The sequence below is a fragment of the Misgurnus anguillicaudatus genome, chromosome 13, assembly GCF_027580225.2.
Source record: "Misgurnus anguillicaudatus chromosome 13, ASM2758022v2, whole genome shotgun sequence".
NCBI lineage: Eukaryota > Metazoa > Chordata > Actinopteri > Cypriniformes > Cobitidae > Misgurnus > Misgurnus anguillicaudatus.
In genome coordinates this window covers 25,811,152-25,827,632 of record NC_073349.2, presented here as the reverse complement: position 1 = coordinate 25,827,632, position 16,481 = coordinate 25,811,152, and the positions used below count along the sequence as shown (strand labels likewise).

The window sequence follows — 16,481 nt, the reverse complement described above, 5'->3', positions numbered from 1 at the left end:
AATATTGTCTTGTCAGAATGCTTACACGACATTTTGATTATCATTACCACAACATATGCTTATTAAATGTTAATTTAATTAATAGAAGCATAATACTTTGATTTTAAATGCATGTGCAGAATCTCCAAATTATGTTCTTTCAGGTTTGTCATGTCATTTTGAAAATATGTCAGTGTTGATGTTTTCTGACTGTTGCGGTAATGAGATTTTTTAGGACTAATTTTTTTTATTATGTTACAAAAAGTGTTAAATGATAAGTAAAGGTTTTTAAATTAATGTTCTCATTTACTCCAGACTTTGTTTTTCAATGTCTGGTGGGAAAAAAGTAAATTTAAGCAATTTTTACATTTTCATGCTTGACATTTTTAAAACCAAGTTTTCGTGAGAATCACCCATTGGGTAATTTTTAACCCGGCATGTGTTTTGTCCAATATTTAGCCAACATGGGTAAAAAAATAACCCTGTCATTTTTAAAGTGTACTAAAAAGGAAAGATGCTAAAGTTCTTTACAGTGATGCTAAAGACGAGCCACGTTTGGTTCCCCAAAGAAGTGATTTAAAGGTTTTTAAAAGAACCATTTCTTACCTTTAAACTACTTTTGTGAAACAAAAAGGTTGTTTGGAAGTGAAAGGTTCTTTTTGGCCATGCTGTAGCACCTTTATTTATATAAGTGTAGTCACCTGACATGCATCCTCTCAGGCGAATTTGTCTGAGTGTACTGTCTGGTTCGCCGGCATATCGATTGTGTCTTCGGCTAAAACTGACGTCAAGAGTTAACCCCAGATGAGCTCACGAAGCTTTAAAAAGCCAAGTAAGTAGCAGTCATGTCAGTGGTGTTCCCAAAAATTTATTCACGAGGACTCCCTAAAAAGTTATATATACAGTATATATATACATATCTCCAGTATGATGCAATTGCTACTGGTGGAGGTTAATGTGTGTGCAATACATTAAATAATCCAGTGGATCGATGGGTTGCTCCAGACTCATTTGACAGCTATGCTGTATATACATTATAGTTCAAAGCTATTATCTAATACATTAACTGTCTGGATTGCCAGGTAGTGGATTAAATATCATAACACTATGGTCTTATTTTGGCTGCGTTAACTTTTCAAGCTGACTAAAGTAGTCTCTATATCTGTAAATGTAAAGCAATATTGAAACAAAAGTGGGAAAAATTGGCTTTTTCAACCACACTGTTAGAAAAATGGTGAAAATACTGTATGTATACCAGCTGTCACAGGGCCAGTACCCTTTAAAAAGGTCCTATATGTACCATTATGTGGTACCAAAATGTACCTCTAAGTTACTAATATGAACTTTTTAGATGCAAAGCTGTACTTTTTGAAAGGGTACTGCCCCAAACGACAGCTGGGGTACATATTTTAACAAATTTTTTCTAAAAGTACTGTATGGATTTGTATCAAGAGACAGATCTGGAGATATATAACCTTATAGTTTTCTTAGTAGTTCCACCCTTTCCAAATTGGTTGGCAATGTAAGGTAAAACAGAGGTAGCCATTTTGTAAATGAGCACATTTTGAATCACTTTTGAGTTATGCAAAAACAATTGGAAAGCGAGTGTCACGTTCAAACAATTCAACCAAAGCCGACCTGTTTTACATAAATGCAAAGCAACGAAAGACAGAAGCACATGAACCTAAGAGTATCAAAGAGAACCAGCCTCCCTTCGGAAATTTAGTTGACGAAACAAAACCCATATAGCATCTTTTAACAGCAGGACATGGGTGGTGGATATACGTTTTCAAAGCTCATAGAGTTGAAATGTGTTGTTTTTTAAAGGTGCAGTGTGTAATTTTTAGAATGATCTTTGACAGAAATGCAAAATAATATACAAAAGTATATTATCAGGGATGTACAAAGACCTTTCATAATGAACCGTTATGTGTTTATTACCTTAGAACGAGACGTTTTTATCTACATACAAAGAGGGTCCCCTTACATGGAAGTCACCATTTTGTGCCTCCATTTTTTTTCAGAAGCCCTTAACTGACCATTTTTTTACTAAGTTGTCTCAGACGATGACATGTTTGTCCGGTGGCAGCTACCGTATAGCTTCTCTATGTGTTTCAAAAGGAAGGGGTGAGCAGTGGACTGAGCCGTTGATTGCAATTCGCAACCTCACCACTAGATGCCCCTTAAATTTACACACTGCACCTTTAAGTGTTAATGTAAGTGCGGAGACTGCAAGTCATGTGTACATCATGGACTTCGAGGCGTATTGGAGAACGCTGCCCCACTTTAAGCTTAAAAAGCTGATAACCTTTCCGCAGGGTGTTAACCTTAAACCATCAATCATGATATGTAGGATCAAACAGGGGCATATGTAGGGTCTCACCCAAAACAATAATATTAAAAAAGAGAAAAAAACTTAAAACTGATGAATTTAAAAGCTGGCACGGTTGCCAGGGTGTTACTAAACAGCTGCTAAACTGTTTTTGCATATTTTGAAGTGGCCGCTTGTCCCTAGATAATAGCACACCTTTTCTCAACAAACCACACAGTTGACTTATCATTAATCATTCAAATGTGTGGCACCAGTTACCAAATTTTATATTCAGGGTCATTGGACTTGAAAAACACAAGAAGTCTTGAGAAAATACATGATGTTTTAGCACTTTCAAATGAGTCTGATGGATTGTCAGCTATATGTTTGATTAAATCTTAACTGTTGTTAAATCCATCTGAATGTGCATTTAATAACAGGAAATGTTTAACCTTGCATAAGAACTGTGGCTTGCGGTGACAGAAAAACAAGCACTCCAAGTTATTTTTGCCGTGTTTGTTTTTTCGTAATTCTTTGTTATAATGCAAATAACCAAAAAGCTCAAGCGATCCCATAAAGGCTTTTATTTAGATTTGGGATTGGCTACAATCACACACTAAAGATCATTGCATGAGAGAAGTTCTCGCTCAGATGAAGCACCTCAACCAGATGTGTCTCATCTTTTGAAAAACACATCAAAGACATCGCCCTCACTTTTTCTTTTTGTCTGTCTCCCACTATTACTCTATTCAGCAAGCTCACGCACTTTTATGAGGACCACCAACACACTAATAACTCCAAGCGGTGTTCTTTACATGAGACGCCCAGGACCGCTCAACACCCTGACCTGAAAACCACGGTGGTCATATAGGACACTATCTTTAGTTCCATCAGAGGACATTTACTCAGTAAGAGAAACAGAGCCGTGACTTTGGGTGTGAGAGATGAATCCTGCGCAGGAATTAGAGTCAGATGATCTCATCATTATTGATAGTAATGAGTCCAACAGCGAGGGCCACAGACATACATCAGATCAAACGCTTTAGATCATTACCGGCACACACGTGTGTGCGCTCGCTCACATACCAGACGCGCAATCGCAAATACCACACACAATCAAAAATATACTAAGAAGCACATGCCCGCACACATGCTATACAAACACAACCAGAGGTGCTTTCTGCTTTTGAGAACCTAAGTATGACTTTGTGTTTTTAGTATCTTCGTTTTTTCATTGAAAGACCACAAATTTCTTTTCGATCTGAAACATAAAATAGCTGATCTTTTTCATGTAAATTTGTCTGGAATTGATAACCTTGAAAAGCATCTTAAAAGTATCAAAAATGTTCACAGTCATTCAGAACACTGTAATCGCACAGAAATGCACTGAGATCACCTTGGCAACCAGATAGCAACACCCTAGCAACCACTCAAACTCTCATCACATCACCTTAGGAAGTTTTGCATGAGCCATCAGCACTCACTTATTTACACGCCACTTATTTACATATGACGCCTAAATACACCCATAGAACGATGACTCTCATAAACACATCACAGCACGTGTATAGTGGGTTGCCAGTTTGTGTTGAAATAATACTGATGTTATGAGACAGGAGGAGGGACTGAGAATGTTTGGCAACGCAAGCTCAAATCGTGTTTGTCTTTAAAGGACAAGTTCGGTATTTTACACTTAAAACCCTGATTGTTTATGATGAAATGGAACGGTTTTGACTGAAATTTTGACACATGATGCTGGTCCGAGAATTTTCGGGTGTTTATTGTATCACCTCCCACCTCTAGAATGGCTGTATAGGTGCACTGGAACGATCCTTCCTAAAATGCATTAAACTTTCATTTACAAAGACGTGAAACTCACCGAGTGGTCAGGGGTGTTCACTGATAAGCTCACACAAAAATCGCTGCAAAAAATGCTTGCCAACAGGTTTTATTGTAGTTTTTGTCCAGGTCCATTGACTTGTATTAGATGTGCTGTGAGGTACGGTATTACTCCGTGCCGGGAATGTTGTTTGTATTCTTGCAATTGGCAAAGGCGGATTATCGCCACCAACTGGGCTGGAGTATCTATTATTTAAGCTCTAAACGGAAGAATATACGGGTGTGAGGCGTTTGTAAAATAGGTCAACAAGTTTACAACGAATGCTAAAACACCTGTTGGCAAGCATCTTTTGCAGCGATTTTTGTGTGAGGATATCAGCGAACACCCCTGGCCACTCGGTGAGTTTCACGTCTTTGTAGACGAAAGTTCAATGCATTTTGGGAAGGATTGTTCCAGTGCACCTGTGCAGCCATTGTGGAGGTGGGGGCTGGTGCAACGGAAACCGAAAATTCTCGGGCCAGCATCCTATGTCCAAATTTTAATCAATCTGAAAACAGGGCTTTAAGTGTAAAATACCGAACTTGTCCTTTAACTGCTTGTACTTAGCATAGGGTTTACAAAAATAAATGTTTTTAAGGAGACATTTTATTTAAGATGTTAAATAATTCGTCGCTGTCGCCAGAGTACGTATCTGAAATTTAAGATCAAAATACCCTATAAATGGTTTATTATAACATGTTAAAATTGCCATGACCCTATTTTGGGTGTTTCTTTTTAAATCCAAATGAGCTGCAGTAAATTGCAGTGCCATGGTTGGATAGTGCAGATTAAGGAGCGGTATTATCCCCTTCTGACATCACAAGGGGAGACACATTTCAATGAAACAAGTTGGCAAATTCTTGCATTTTTGCCTTTGACAGAATTTGTGTTTTTTCTGTGTTTTTTCATTGTTCATTTTAATTTATCATAATTTTATTTTTATAGATATTGTATTGATGGACATTATATTGACTGAAAAATGGTTCTGGGAATCAAATCCAAATTAAATTTCATTAAAGTGCATGCTCAAAAAAAAATAGATTTAGTCAACATTCAATATTTGATCAAAAACTGCATAAAATGATGATGATAAAGGGAATTTTATCATTATTTTCAACTTTGGGTCAAAAAGGGACAAGCCCAGCACATTGGGTTGTATTGTAACCTATGCTGGGTTGTTTCAATCAAAATGCTGGGTTGTTTTAACCCATTGTTGGGTGAAATATAAACATTTTCTGGGTTAATTTAACCCAAGAGCTAGGCTTGTCCATTTTTGACCCGGTGTATGGGGTTATTTTTTTGGTAATAAATTCTCCATATATTCTCCAATCTGATGTCTTGCTATCTGTCCATGAAGCATTGTTATAGCTCACATTATAAGAAGTAACATCTTTATTCAGCTATACAAACCTAAACCTATGGTGCCTCGCGATCCCATTTCTGTTTTTAAAAAATCTTTATTTTTTCGAGGGAGCGTGATAAAGTTCGTCACAACATGTATGTAGCCCATCATGTGTGTGGTTTGCAATTTCAAAATATGTGTTCTGCGCCTTGAGAGATCCTGTGTGCATCACGTGTCTTGTCAAAATAAGTGCCTGCTGCAGATGCGTCTAAAGGGTTTATGATAAAAGAGACGCTCGCGGTTGCCAGATACTCACATAATGTCATGCGTAATCAGAGTTTACTGTTAAGGGAGTGTCTTGCTTGTATTTTGTGAACGTGAGCATCTCTTTTATCATAAACGGTTTTGACGCGTGTGCAGCAGGCACTTATTTTGACAAAACACGTAATGCACATGGTTCACTTGACGCAACAAACACATATTTTGAAAACGCAAGCAACATACGACACGCCGAGCACTTATTTTGAATTTGCGCCCCTCGGATGAGCAGTCACGAGCTGCCACTGCTTTGTAGTAAAAAAGGTTGTTTAGATTGTAAGGTATGAAAGAAATGGTTCTTCTAAGAACCTTTCACTAATGGTTCTTCTATGGCATCTCTGTAAAGACCCTTTTAAGCACTCAAAATTTTAAGTGTATACTTAAGACAATTTCTCACTTTCCGTGACTAGGATACAAAATATGTCCAGAAACTTTTAAAAAATTAAGAAATTAAATGGTGGACTTTCAGAAAATGTTTGATCACTGTTATGGATATTTAGGTGGTATTTTAATCTAAATAAACTTAGCTGGTATTTGATGTGTTATTTTAATGCTAAGTTAATTGTAAATAATATACAAATCCAAAAGAAACACTTCATAGAATTATTTAAGCCTCTACTGCTTTAAAAAAGTAATAGGACACCACATTTGTTGAAAGCCTTTCAGGGCATGTACTTGTGCGTGAGCGTGTACGTGAGAGACGGGTAAGACGTGTGAAAGAGACTGATATGCCTGAGATCTGTTCATCTTAAGCACTTTTCTCCACAGGTGGCTATTTGAAACGTTTTCGTCTTGGCAGCTGATTTTGGCTGGGTGCAGACTTAAAAAATTGAGAAACATCGCAGACACCTCATGATGCCTCCCATGATCCGTGTGGCTGCTGTTCTTGAGTCTTATAGCAAATCCCTCAGCGAGAGAAAATAAACAAGACCTCTACATTTCATTCCATCATTTTATATCAAAATGAATTTCCTTCTGATGGGAATGTGGTATACCCTCCCCTAAAATCGTGTCCCACTGGAAAAACGCACACACCCAAGCATTTCATTGGCCAGATGGTGGGAACTCTGTTACGAAAGCCTGAAAATCTTTAATTTCTCATCTTTCATCTTGTCACTGTGCACCATGAAAATATTTACAGATAACTACGTTTGGCAATCCCAAAGTCACGAATGCATTTAAATCAAGATAAAATAGACCCTTTTTACTGGTCTTACCGTGAATGATTATTTGTTATGGATTTTGCATGTTAAAAATAAAAATTCAGATAAATGCAATAAACTGCTATTATTTAACCTCTCACCTCCAAGCACCTGTTACCTCAACTGGATCCAATCGGTTTTTGTATAGATATCATGTATCATATATTTTTTGTGAACATCTTGTTTTGCTTAGAAATTCATCACATTGTGGGAATGAAATTGGTTTTGAACGCTATTTCATAATGACTTCAAACACCGTTTCATTCTTTGAATCCTTCCAAGTTTAGTGGTCACACCCACAGGCACTTTGCACAGACTTAAAATTGGTAAAGGCAAAATATCTATTTTACTTGGACCATTTGTTGTTGATTAAACTGTTTGCTTTTTAATATAAATCGAATAAAGTATAACAGTTTTCATGTATTTATCCCTTAAATGCAATGAAAGAGAATAACCTTTTTTTTTAAAGCAATATAGTTCTTATTTCATTGTACTTTACCCTATGAAAAGGTCCCTTAAGGTGCTTACATTGAGAAAACAAACATGCAAACAAAATAAGCCACAAATCTTCACCATCATCCATTTAGCCTGAATACATTTAGCCTGAATAAAGCCTGATTTGTCTTGTAAATATTTTTCCTAATACTGCCAATAGTATTAGGGCTGAAAGCAGAGAGTAAGAGACAAAGTCCAAAATAAAAAAAATATTATTCAGGCTGCCTTCCAGGCTTTGTCTACCTATAGTTGTGTTCTTGAAGTAAAGGTAAGCAAAATGAGATGAACCAGATATTTTGACATGGCTTAGTTCAAAACACTGACCATCAATGTGCACGCAAAAACTGTTCAGAAGAAATGTTTTTGGTTGAATGGTTCCATAAAATCTCTGAAGAACCTTTATGTTTCAAGAAAAGGTTCTTTAGTATGAAAGAAATTAAAAGTTTTTTTGGTGGAACCACCAATAATGGTTCTTCAATGGCATCGCTGTTAAGCACCTTTATTTTTAAAGAACACCTATTGTCCAATTCATGTTTTTAAATTTCCTTTGGTGTGTATGTGTGTATTAGTACATGTTAACGATATACAAAATGTACAAACCTTAAAGTAAATGATGACGCGAGATATAAATCTATTTTCTTTGACTACAACAAACATCTGGATTGTAGGCAACAGTTTACTTCCTGGGATTGGTGATGTAGTAAAGACCGACATTTTCATAATTCCTCCAGCCTGTAAGTTAACTCCTGTTAGCATTGCATTGTAAGCAAATCTTTCAAACATGGTAAGGAGCACTGTAAAAAATTTCTGTAGAAATTACAGTATTACTGGGTATTACTGGCAACTAGCTGCCAGTAACTTACTGTAGATTTTACATTTATGTTATTTACTGGCAACATTTTGTTCAAAGTTAAATGAACATGAAACATTTTTAAACTTTATCTTCTACAGTAAGTTACTGGCAACCAGCTGCAAAATTACAGCAAATTTTTTACAGTGAGCGTCACATTTCCGGCTGACGTTAGAGGTATTCAGGCCAATCACAACGTACAGATTAGCTGGCCAATCAAAGACACAGCGCTTTTCAAATCCGTGCGTTTTAGGAAGAAAGTGAAATCTGGAGCTACAAAAATGTACGATACGTGGAAAAACTTTGTTTTTAACCATAAACCAAGCTAACACATTGTATTATACCAAATACACAAAATAACGTTGTTTTTAGCAATGAAATAGGTGCTTTTTAAGATTGAAGTTCCACAGGGATGATGTATTTTGTAGACCAACCCGAAAGTCAGCGGGACACTGGTTCCCTCGCCAAAAGTCCATTCATTTTTCCCATAGACTTTTGGATTATTGCAAAAAAATAGGGCCTGTGTTTAACAAAAGTTTATGCCACTTATACGTTTGTCAAGATAATAACAAGATAATCTTCACAGATGAACACAACTTTTATACATTTTGAAGTCTAAATGCATCTACAAGAAACAGAAAGCTATAGACTACAAGCGAACTACACCACGGTCTCTCGATATCATGTGCCATCACGTGTTTTGTCAAAATAAGTGCCTGCTGCACACGTGTCATTGTTTATGATAAAAGAGACGCTCACGTTCACAAAATACACGCAAGACACTCCTTTAACAGTAAACTCTGATTAGGCATGAGATTATGCGAGTATCTGTCAAAAGCGAGCATCTCTTTTAACATAAACCCTTTAGACGCGTCTGCAGCAGCCACTTATTTTGACAAGACACATGATGAACACAGGTTCACTCGACGTGCAGAACACATATTCTGAAATTACGAACCGCACACGATGGGCTACATAAATGTTGTGACGAACTTCACATCGAGCGCCCTCGAAAAAGAAGTCATCAGCCGCCACTGGACTGTAGTCCCATGTAGCAACTGCCCTTTTAAAGACACAAAAGCTTTAAATAGTCACGAGTGGGGGTATTACCATGTTTTAAGTCACAGGATAAAACTTGAAAATATCTTGGACTTATGTTGTTTCAAGATCTAATTTAAGGAGTTTCACCAAAACCTCATTGTTGAAAATGCTAGCTCGCTTCCGAGCTACAAAAAAAACATAATCCCTGGCACTTTATTACAAACAAGCTCTCTTTAATATCTCAGTTGTTTCTCCTAGACACCTATGGGTTTAAATAAAAAGCAAATAAAGTATTGCCTATTTTATTTCAGACTGGAAATTCTCAAAGTCTGCAATCTAACGTAAAAGTTTTCAATATATACTTCATTTACTTAAAGACTATGCCACTTAAAAGGAAATTTTAAAGCTTTATACACCTTCTGTCGGCAATTGTCTTATTTCTTATTAAAGGTGCAGTGTGTAGATTTTAGCAGCATATAGCAGTGAAATTGTGAACTGCAACCAACGGCCCAGTCCACCATTTACCGAAACGCATAGAGAAGCTACGGTAGCCGCCCAAAGGACAAACATGTTGTTGTACAGTAGTATTAAAAGGTGCTCTGTACAGTAGTTTGTCCATTTAGGGCTACTGTACAAACATGGCGGCACAAAATGGCCATTTGCATGTAAGGGGACCCGCAGGGTATGTAGATAACAATGGCTCATTCCAAAGTAATAAACACATAACAGTTCATAATGTAGTTTATATAATATAATGTATATTATATTGCATTTCCGTCAAGAGATCCTTCTAAAAGTTACACACTGCACCTTTAAGAAGAAGATTTAAGTAGAATTTCAAAAATTTAAAACAACATATGGGTGAGTAAATGTGCATTTCGCATAAAGTTCATCGAGTTCGAACCAACATCCTTTCAGGTACCAGCCCATATCTGGTAATAAAAGAAATTTATTGAACTTGCAGAATTCCTGAGTTGTCACATAAAATGATCAAATACCTCAGTGTCTCAGTGCCGGCAGATGATTTTAAGAACCAAGAGGAATAACGTGGGAGGAACCAGACGAGCAGAATGAAAAGGGGTATATGAGAAAATTGTTATGAAAGGCCGATAGTAGGCTATATAGATAGTGAAGACCACATGCTACAGCAGTCATAGAAAGCGGTAAAATCTATGTTGTTGCATACTTTCATATGTTATTTCAAACAGAGCCTTGATAAAGCTTTATTCCAACAGGTTCCTGGTTTCCATTTCTCAAGTATAAGTATCTCTGACAGCATATAATAACATACAAAGTCTGTATTTTATGCCCTACTGCAGTGCTTGCAGTACTGCAAGTTATATATCATGTGCATATATCATGCTTTATTTCAATTTAAATGCACCAGTTTTCAATTTTACAAGATACATTTCTTTCTTTTTGACAGGCTACAGTGAGCCTGGTGATTTGTTCAGCAATCTCCTCAATGATTTAGGGGACATCCTTTGAGTGTTATCTTTGAGTTATTGTATACACTTTCAGATGTTTTCGATTCTTATGGTTTATTACATTGTGTGGCACAGGTCAACCTAAGATAAAGCTTACTTCTGTTAGCCGATGCATAAAATAAAGGGTCCTTTAACCCCTTGTTGGGTCAAATATACACATTTTCTGGGTACAGCTTGGTACGTTCATCTTTGACCCAACGTTAGGTTAGCGTGTATAAAAAAAGTCAAGTGCAGGACACCGACACCTGTCATTCTTTTAGTTTTCATTGTACATAAAAGCTTTTATGATATATGAAGTGTAATCCTCTTATCATCTACAGGGTTGCCATCCTGTGGAAGTCATCTGAAACCCTTGACGGCCACTTTTATTAACACTTCACCTCACTGATAAGATAACCACGTGTAACCTGTTTCCATGTAAACAACACTAAACAGTCTCGGGTTTAACAATGCTGTTATGCCTGGAATGTTGTTATATGTTACAGAAAGCTGTTTTGGGCCCACGTATCACCGGTTGTGACCGGGATGGGAGCCAGGGAAATGAAGCCAATAGCTCCGCTTCTCCTTTGCTTTGAGGGAGTGGTATGAGTGTAAGCAAACACAAACTAATCCGGAGAACTGGAGCACAGGACTCAGTTTTCTCCGGTCTGCATGGCTGAATGCTTCACTCCTGCTATTATTACCATTACGCAGAATAATTACATCAGCTGCGGTCACTTCCAGGCATCGATCTGCAACTCGAATCAATCCTCTGGAGACCAAAGGAGATGAAATGGTGATCTGTGGGATGGAGTGTGAGGGGAAAACCTGACTTTTAGTCACTATGGCTGTTCCAGTCTGTGGAACCGTGGTACAGTTCCTGGTATAGCTACATCTCTTCCTACACAGCTTTTAAAGTGCTCTAATGAGATTGAGAGTGGCAAGTGGAGAAAAAAAACGTAAGGATGCTACGCGCGAGGAACGGGAATTTGAAGATGCGATGCGCGTGCATCGCGTTTCTAATTAAAGACGCGGCGATGTAAGGCCACGAGGGACGACCGCTTTCGTCCGCGAGACTCAATAAATTGACGAGAAGCGACGGCGAGTGATTCAAGAAGAGCGGCGCGCGCTCAGTGTCCTGGAGGAGCTGTGAAGAGTTTTCCTCAAGTGTAGGAAACATTAGGAAGACTGACCGCTGACACTTCCCACGATTGAGTGTAATAAAGGACGTATTTCTTGAAAGGATACCGCACTCTCTTTTTTCGTCATATTACTGGCGTGGGATTCATATATATATATAGGCACTGTCACGCGAAATACATCGCGCACTTGGTACATCTCAAGCTGTCAGATAGCCTACAACAGGAGCGTCCACAGGTAAGTAAGTTACACTTTTACTGGACACTTTTCTGGTGGTTTCTTAATCCTTTCAACGCAGATATACAAACTATATGGAAAACATGGAAATGTTAACATAGGCTTGGAAAAGTCATTAAACTTAGGAAAAGTCTTCTTAAGTGACAGTTTTTTTTTTGGTAATACTCTGAACATTTTCTGAAAATGTTCTGAGCCATGTTCTGAAAACTATTAGGTCAATGTTTAAAAATATTTTGTTGGTAAATAGTCACTAAGTTTGTGTTAGGTAACAATTAAATTTCCTAAACGCATTATTTAATTGTAAATCCATGATGCCCTTATATGGACTGTGACTAGGTGCATTTCCGTTTACCACACGTTTCTAGGTATTTTAACCAAGTCCTAAACAACGATAAATACAGTTCCTCTTTTTTTACTTGATCTCCAAATTTATTTTGTATGATAAGTTGATTAAGTTTAGTTTTAAGGTATTAATTTTGTCATTCGATTTTTTTACCAGACTGTGATCTCAAGGGTTGTGAGCAGCGCGCACTCTGGCTGCAGGAGCGATGCGCGCGCTGCGGACTCCAGTGCTAGTCACGGGGCTCGTTTTGTTAATCTGCACAACAGTACACAGCAATGCCATTGGCAACAAGAGTGAAAAAGACGAGAAATTCTGGTTCAGACGGATTATGGACATCATGAGCAAGGTGGAAAACAGTGTTGATGACGGGAGCGCGCAAAGCACCTCAAAGGACTCTCATAATCTCACAACGAAGACTGGGGAACGAATTTTAGGTAAACAGAGGCTGTGGACAGTAATTGAGCTGCTGGTTACAAATGTGTGATTGTCATTGGATTACACAACAAAACACTAAAAACTAAGTTTTTAAGGAACAAGCAAATATGTTGTCCCACGTGAGAAAATACTATGGTATTTTTTACTATACTTTATAATAGTAACTACTGTAGTATATGGGACATTCTAATACAGTTTACTATAGCAAATATTTTACAGTATTTTTTGATATGTAATAGTTAAAATATTTGGTCACATTTTGTCTACACTTTATTATCTGTTGGAACACCCATGTGAACAGACTTCATACATCTACTAAAATGCCTAAGCAGTTGAATAGAAGTAAATAAAAAATAGAAAAGCTCTTTACAATTTTAGTCTGGAGAAAGCTCTATCATTTATTTGTAGATGCCACTTGGTATGAAATTTTGTAGTCCATTGCTAAGACATTCAGAAATTTGTATCTATGTCCAAATACATCATGGAGACATATTTTCCTTTAAGCTACATTTCAGATGGGGCACAAGTCGAAGTGTTAACTCTCAAAGCATTAGCTGGAATAGTTTTGCATTTCACCTGTTTTGTGTGCACGCAGGCACGTGTCATAATTATACAACCACATCAAATCTGCATGTATGTCATTCACTGCTAGCCCATTACACGTTCATTTAATAAATATTTTGGCTAGCATAAGTATGATTTAACCCACCAATAGCACTGTCAGCATTGAACATTACCATTTCAAAGTTCATTCTGCGGACATTCACCAAAATAAGGGCAGGTACATGCAAATTGGACTGGTCATAACTTATAATCTAATGTGGTTACATAATGTCATACTGTATGTTTAAAGGTGCTGCGAATATATTTGTTTTGTATACATGTGTTGAAGTGTTAAAGTAATTGCATGAGTGTGTGTTGAGTGATTTGTCGTTAAACAGATTTCCAGGATTTGACCTTTAAAGAATTGATTCTTTCTCTTTGCAGAAGTTTTTCCCAGAGACCTCAGAAAAAAGGAGAGGATTATACAACATTTAACAGGTTAAAGACATTTGCATTTTCTGCATGCCCTGAAGAAAGTTCAGAAAACGAAAGTGAGAATTTTGACCTGCTTATTTTTTATTCAATAGGTCGTCTTTATTTCGGTCCAAAATGCAGGAAGCATGTCTACAGATTATATCACAACACGAGAGATTGCACCATTCCTGCATGTGAGTACTGCTGAGCGTCCCCATCACGAGGATGATATATTCATCTTTAAATGGGCTTTTACACAGAAAATGTACAGCCTACAAATTCAGGACTCAACCAGCTCATACTGACCATGCTTTTACTCCTATCCTCAGACTACAAGAGGTGTGCGCGGCTCTTGACCCGACTAGCAGGGACTCCGAGATGTCAAGAGGGTTAACTTTACCAGGTAAGACATTTTTAACTAAACAACTGTTCAAATTGTGTGGTCACTTAACTGAAATGATCCCAAGAACCTTTTGATCTTAAAGCTTATGTCTGGAAAAATATCTTAATATTGTCTGTAGCTGTCACGGACACAGTACCCTTTCAAAAAGTATCTAAAGAGTTGATGGATCTTAATCACAGATACATCGGGGTGATTCTCACAAAATCCAGATTTATAATCATCAGAATTTTTAAAAAGCCTTTATAGGTAATTTTTGCACATATAATAAGATTTCTTCTTATGGACTTACTATAATCATTATTTTTAGAGGATTTAAAATATATTTCCTATAGAATTATTTTAAATTTTTTAGATGATCATTATCAAAAATTATCATTACCGCAACATATTACATTAAATAATATATATTAACTTTTATCTGGAGACAAAAAATAAGAACTGCTTACCTGGTATCCATCTTGAGTGTCACACTCAATTATGTCCCTTCCAACAATTTCTTTTGAAAATGTTAGTTCCTTGAGGGCTTAAACAAAGATTGAAAATTGTTGCGGAGGATGAGAAAATTGGTCTTGGACACATTTATATTCCTTATTATTGTCTCTACATTTACCAATGATCACCAAACATCACATGTTTCTTCGCTGTAAATGTTTATAGTATAACATGCACTGAAGCTTTTTATTTTTTTAGATTTTTTTATTTTAAATATTTCCATGTCAAAGAATCCAAATCCAGTCATGGACATGTTGCGGTAATGAGAATTTTCCCTTTAAATGTGTAAAAAAATTGTTTTTTATGATGTCATTTCAAATCATGTGCAAAATAGTACATGAAGAGATGTTTATAACTGTATGCTTCTTATTTTGATAGCATATACTTTTATTATCAAAATGTTTCATAACACCTCGTAAGTCTAATTTCGTGAGAATCACCCATCTGCATGTCTTGGAGTTCAAAGAACTGAAGTATCACATTTAAGTACTTTTTTAAAGACCAATGTGGAGTAGCTACTATCAGTTTCAACATTTTTCACGGCAATGATGGACGGGAAAAAATTCTCGAAAGCGTCCAACTGCACACATGTATGTAAACACAGCCAAGTCTGAAACAGCACTAAATATCTCTTCCTCTTATCAAGCAGGTTGAAGCCAAACCAGAGTGACCCAGAACATAAGCAGTCAAAGTGCCTTTTGGACCAGAGAAGAGAATTCAAACCAACATGCAACATTCCAGCACATCTCGTCCAGAACACAGCTTTGCCTCTCCAGAGAATTTATCTATTCTAGACAGGAATTAAGGCAGAAAATATTGGGATGCAATTGCCTAAGGACATTACAATGGACCAAAACCTGCGAGACGTCTAAGAGAAAAGCATCTCTATGGGTTCTGAAAAGAAAAACATTTCACTGTGATAAGAAGGGATCATCTTCGTTTTGCATCATGTTGGAATCAGACAGTGAGATTTGTCAAAACTGAAGTTTTCACGTGACGCGCCTCTGCAGGGGTTACATGTCAAATTTTGTTCGCTGCTGCAAGAGAGCTTTCGTTTTCTCGGTGCTCGCACTGGAAATCTGCATGAACTTTTATTTCGCCTCCGTTTGCCAGCAGCAGATTAATGTGACGGGTAGACATTGCCCCCAATCCGTGACCATAAGCTTTTTGTATTTGATGCGAGAATACGAGTGTGTGGAATATAGTCAGTATATTTTGATGTAAAGAGACCAACATTAATAATGTGTAAATATTGTACAAATGAGACCTATTACAAACATACAGGCATCTGACGTACGATTGGTTCGTTGGGATGTGTATATTTAAAAGAAAATATATTTAAATAAATTATGGTTGTTTAAACTTCAGGGTTCTGATTCAATTTTGTAAAAATTCTTCAGAATATGTCAGTATTCCTCATACTTACCAAAAGTATGCAAGTTTTCCCATGATCTTAAAGGGATAGTTCACCCAAAAAAATGAAAATTTCGTCATTAAATACTCCCCCTGATGTTGTTACAAATCTGTATAA

General features: G+C 37.0%; 1 protein-coding gene across 2 annotated transcripts; it reads left to right on the top strand.

The window, feature by feature from the left end:
* Positions 1-11,479: 11,479 nt before the first annotated feature.
* Positions 11,480-16,456, top strand: alkal2a (ALK and LTK ligand 2a). 2 transcript variants are annotated; one of them, XM_073875474.1, is made up of 6 exons: positions 11,480-12,260; positions 12,760-13,037; positions 14,026-14,079; positions 14,169-14,249; positions 14,385-14,458; positions 15,600-16,456. In XM_073875474.1, the coding sequence occupies exons 2-5, from the start codon at positions 12,809-12,811 to the stop codon at positions 14,447-14,449; spliced, it is 429 nt and encodes a 142-aa protein (XP_073731575.1). In that variant the 5' UTR covers positions 11,480-12,260; positions 12,760-12,808; the 3' UTR covers positions 14,450-14,458; positions 15,600-16,456. The 2 variants fall into 2 exon arrangements, with proteins under 2 accessions (XP_073731575.1, XP_073731574.1); XM_073875473.1 differs by having other exon boundaries at positions 11,486-12,260; positions 15,597-16,444.
* Positions 16,457-16,481: the final 25 nt, after the last annotated feature.

Bases quoted from the DNA above. Each gene is read 5' to 3' on its own strand.
- alkal2a (XM_073875474.1), top strand. From the start codon at position 12,809: ATGCGCGCGCTGCGGACTCCAGTGCTAGTCACGGGGCTCGTTTTGTTA. The intron at 13,038-14,025 runs GTAAACAGAGGC...TTCTCTTTGCAG, and splicing joins GACTGGGGAACGAATTTTAG to AAGTTTTTCCCAGAGACCTC. The intron at 14,250-14,384 runs GTGAGTACTGCT...TCCTATCCTCAG, and splicing joins AGATTGCACCATTCCTGCAT to ACTACAAGAGGTGTGCGCGG.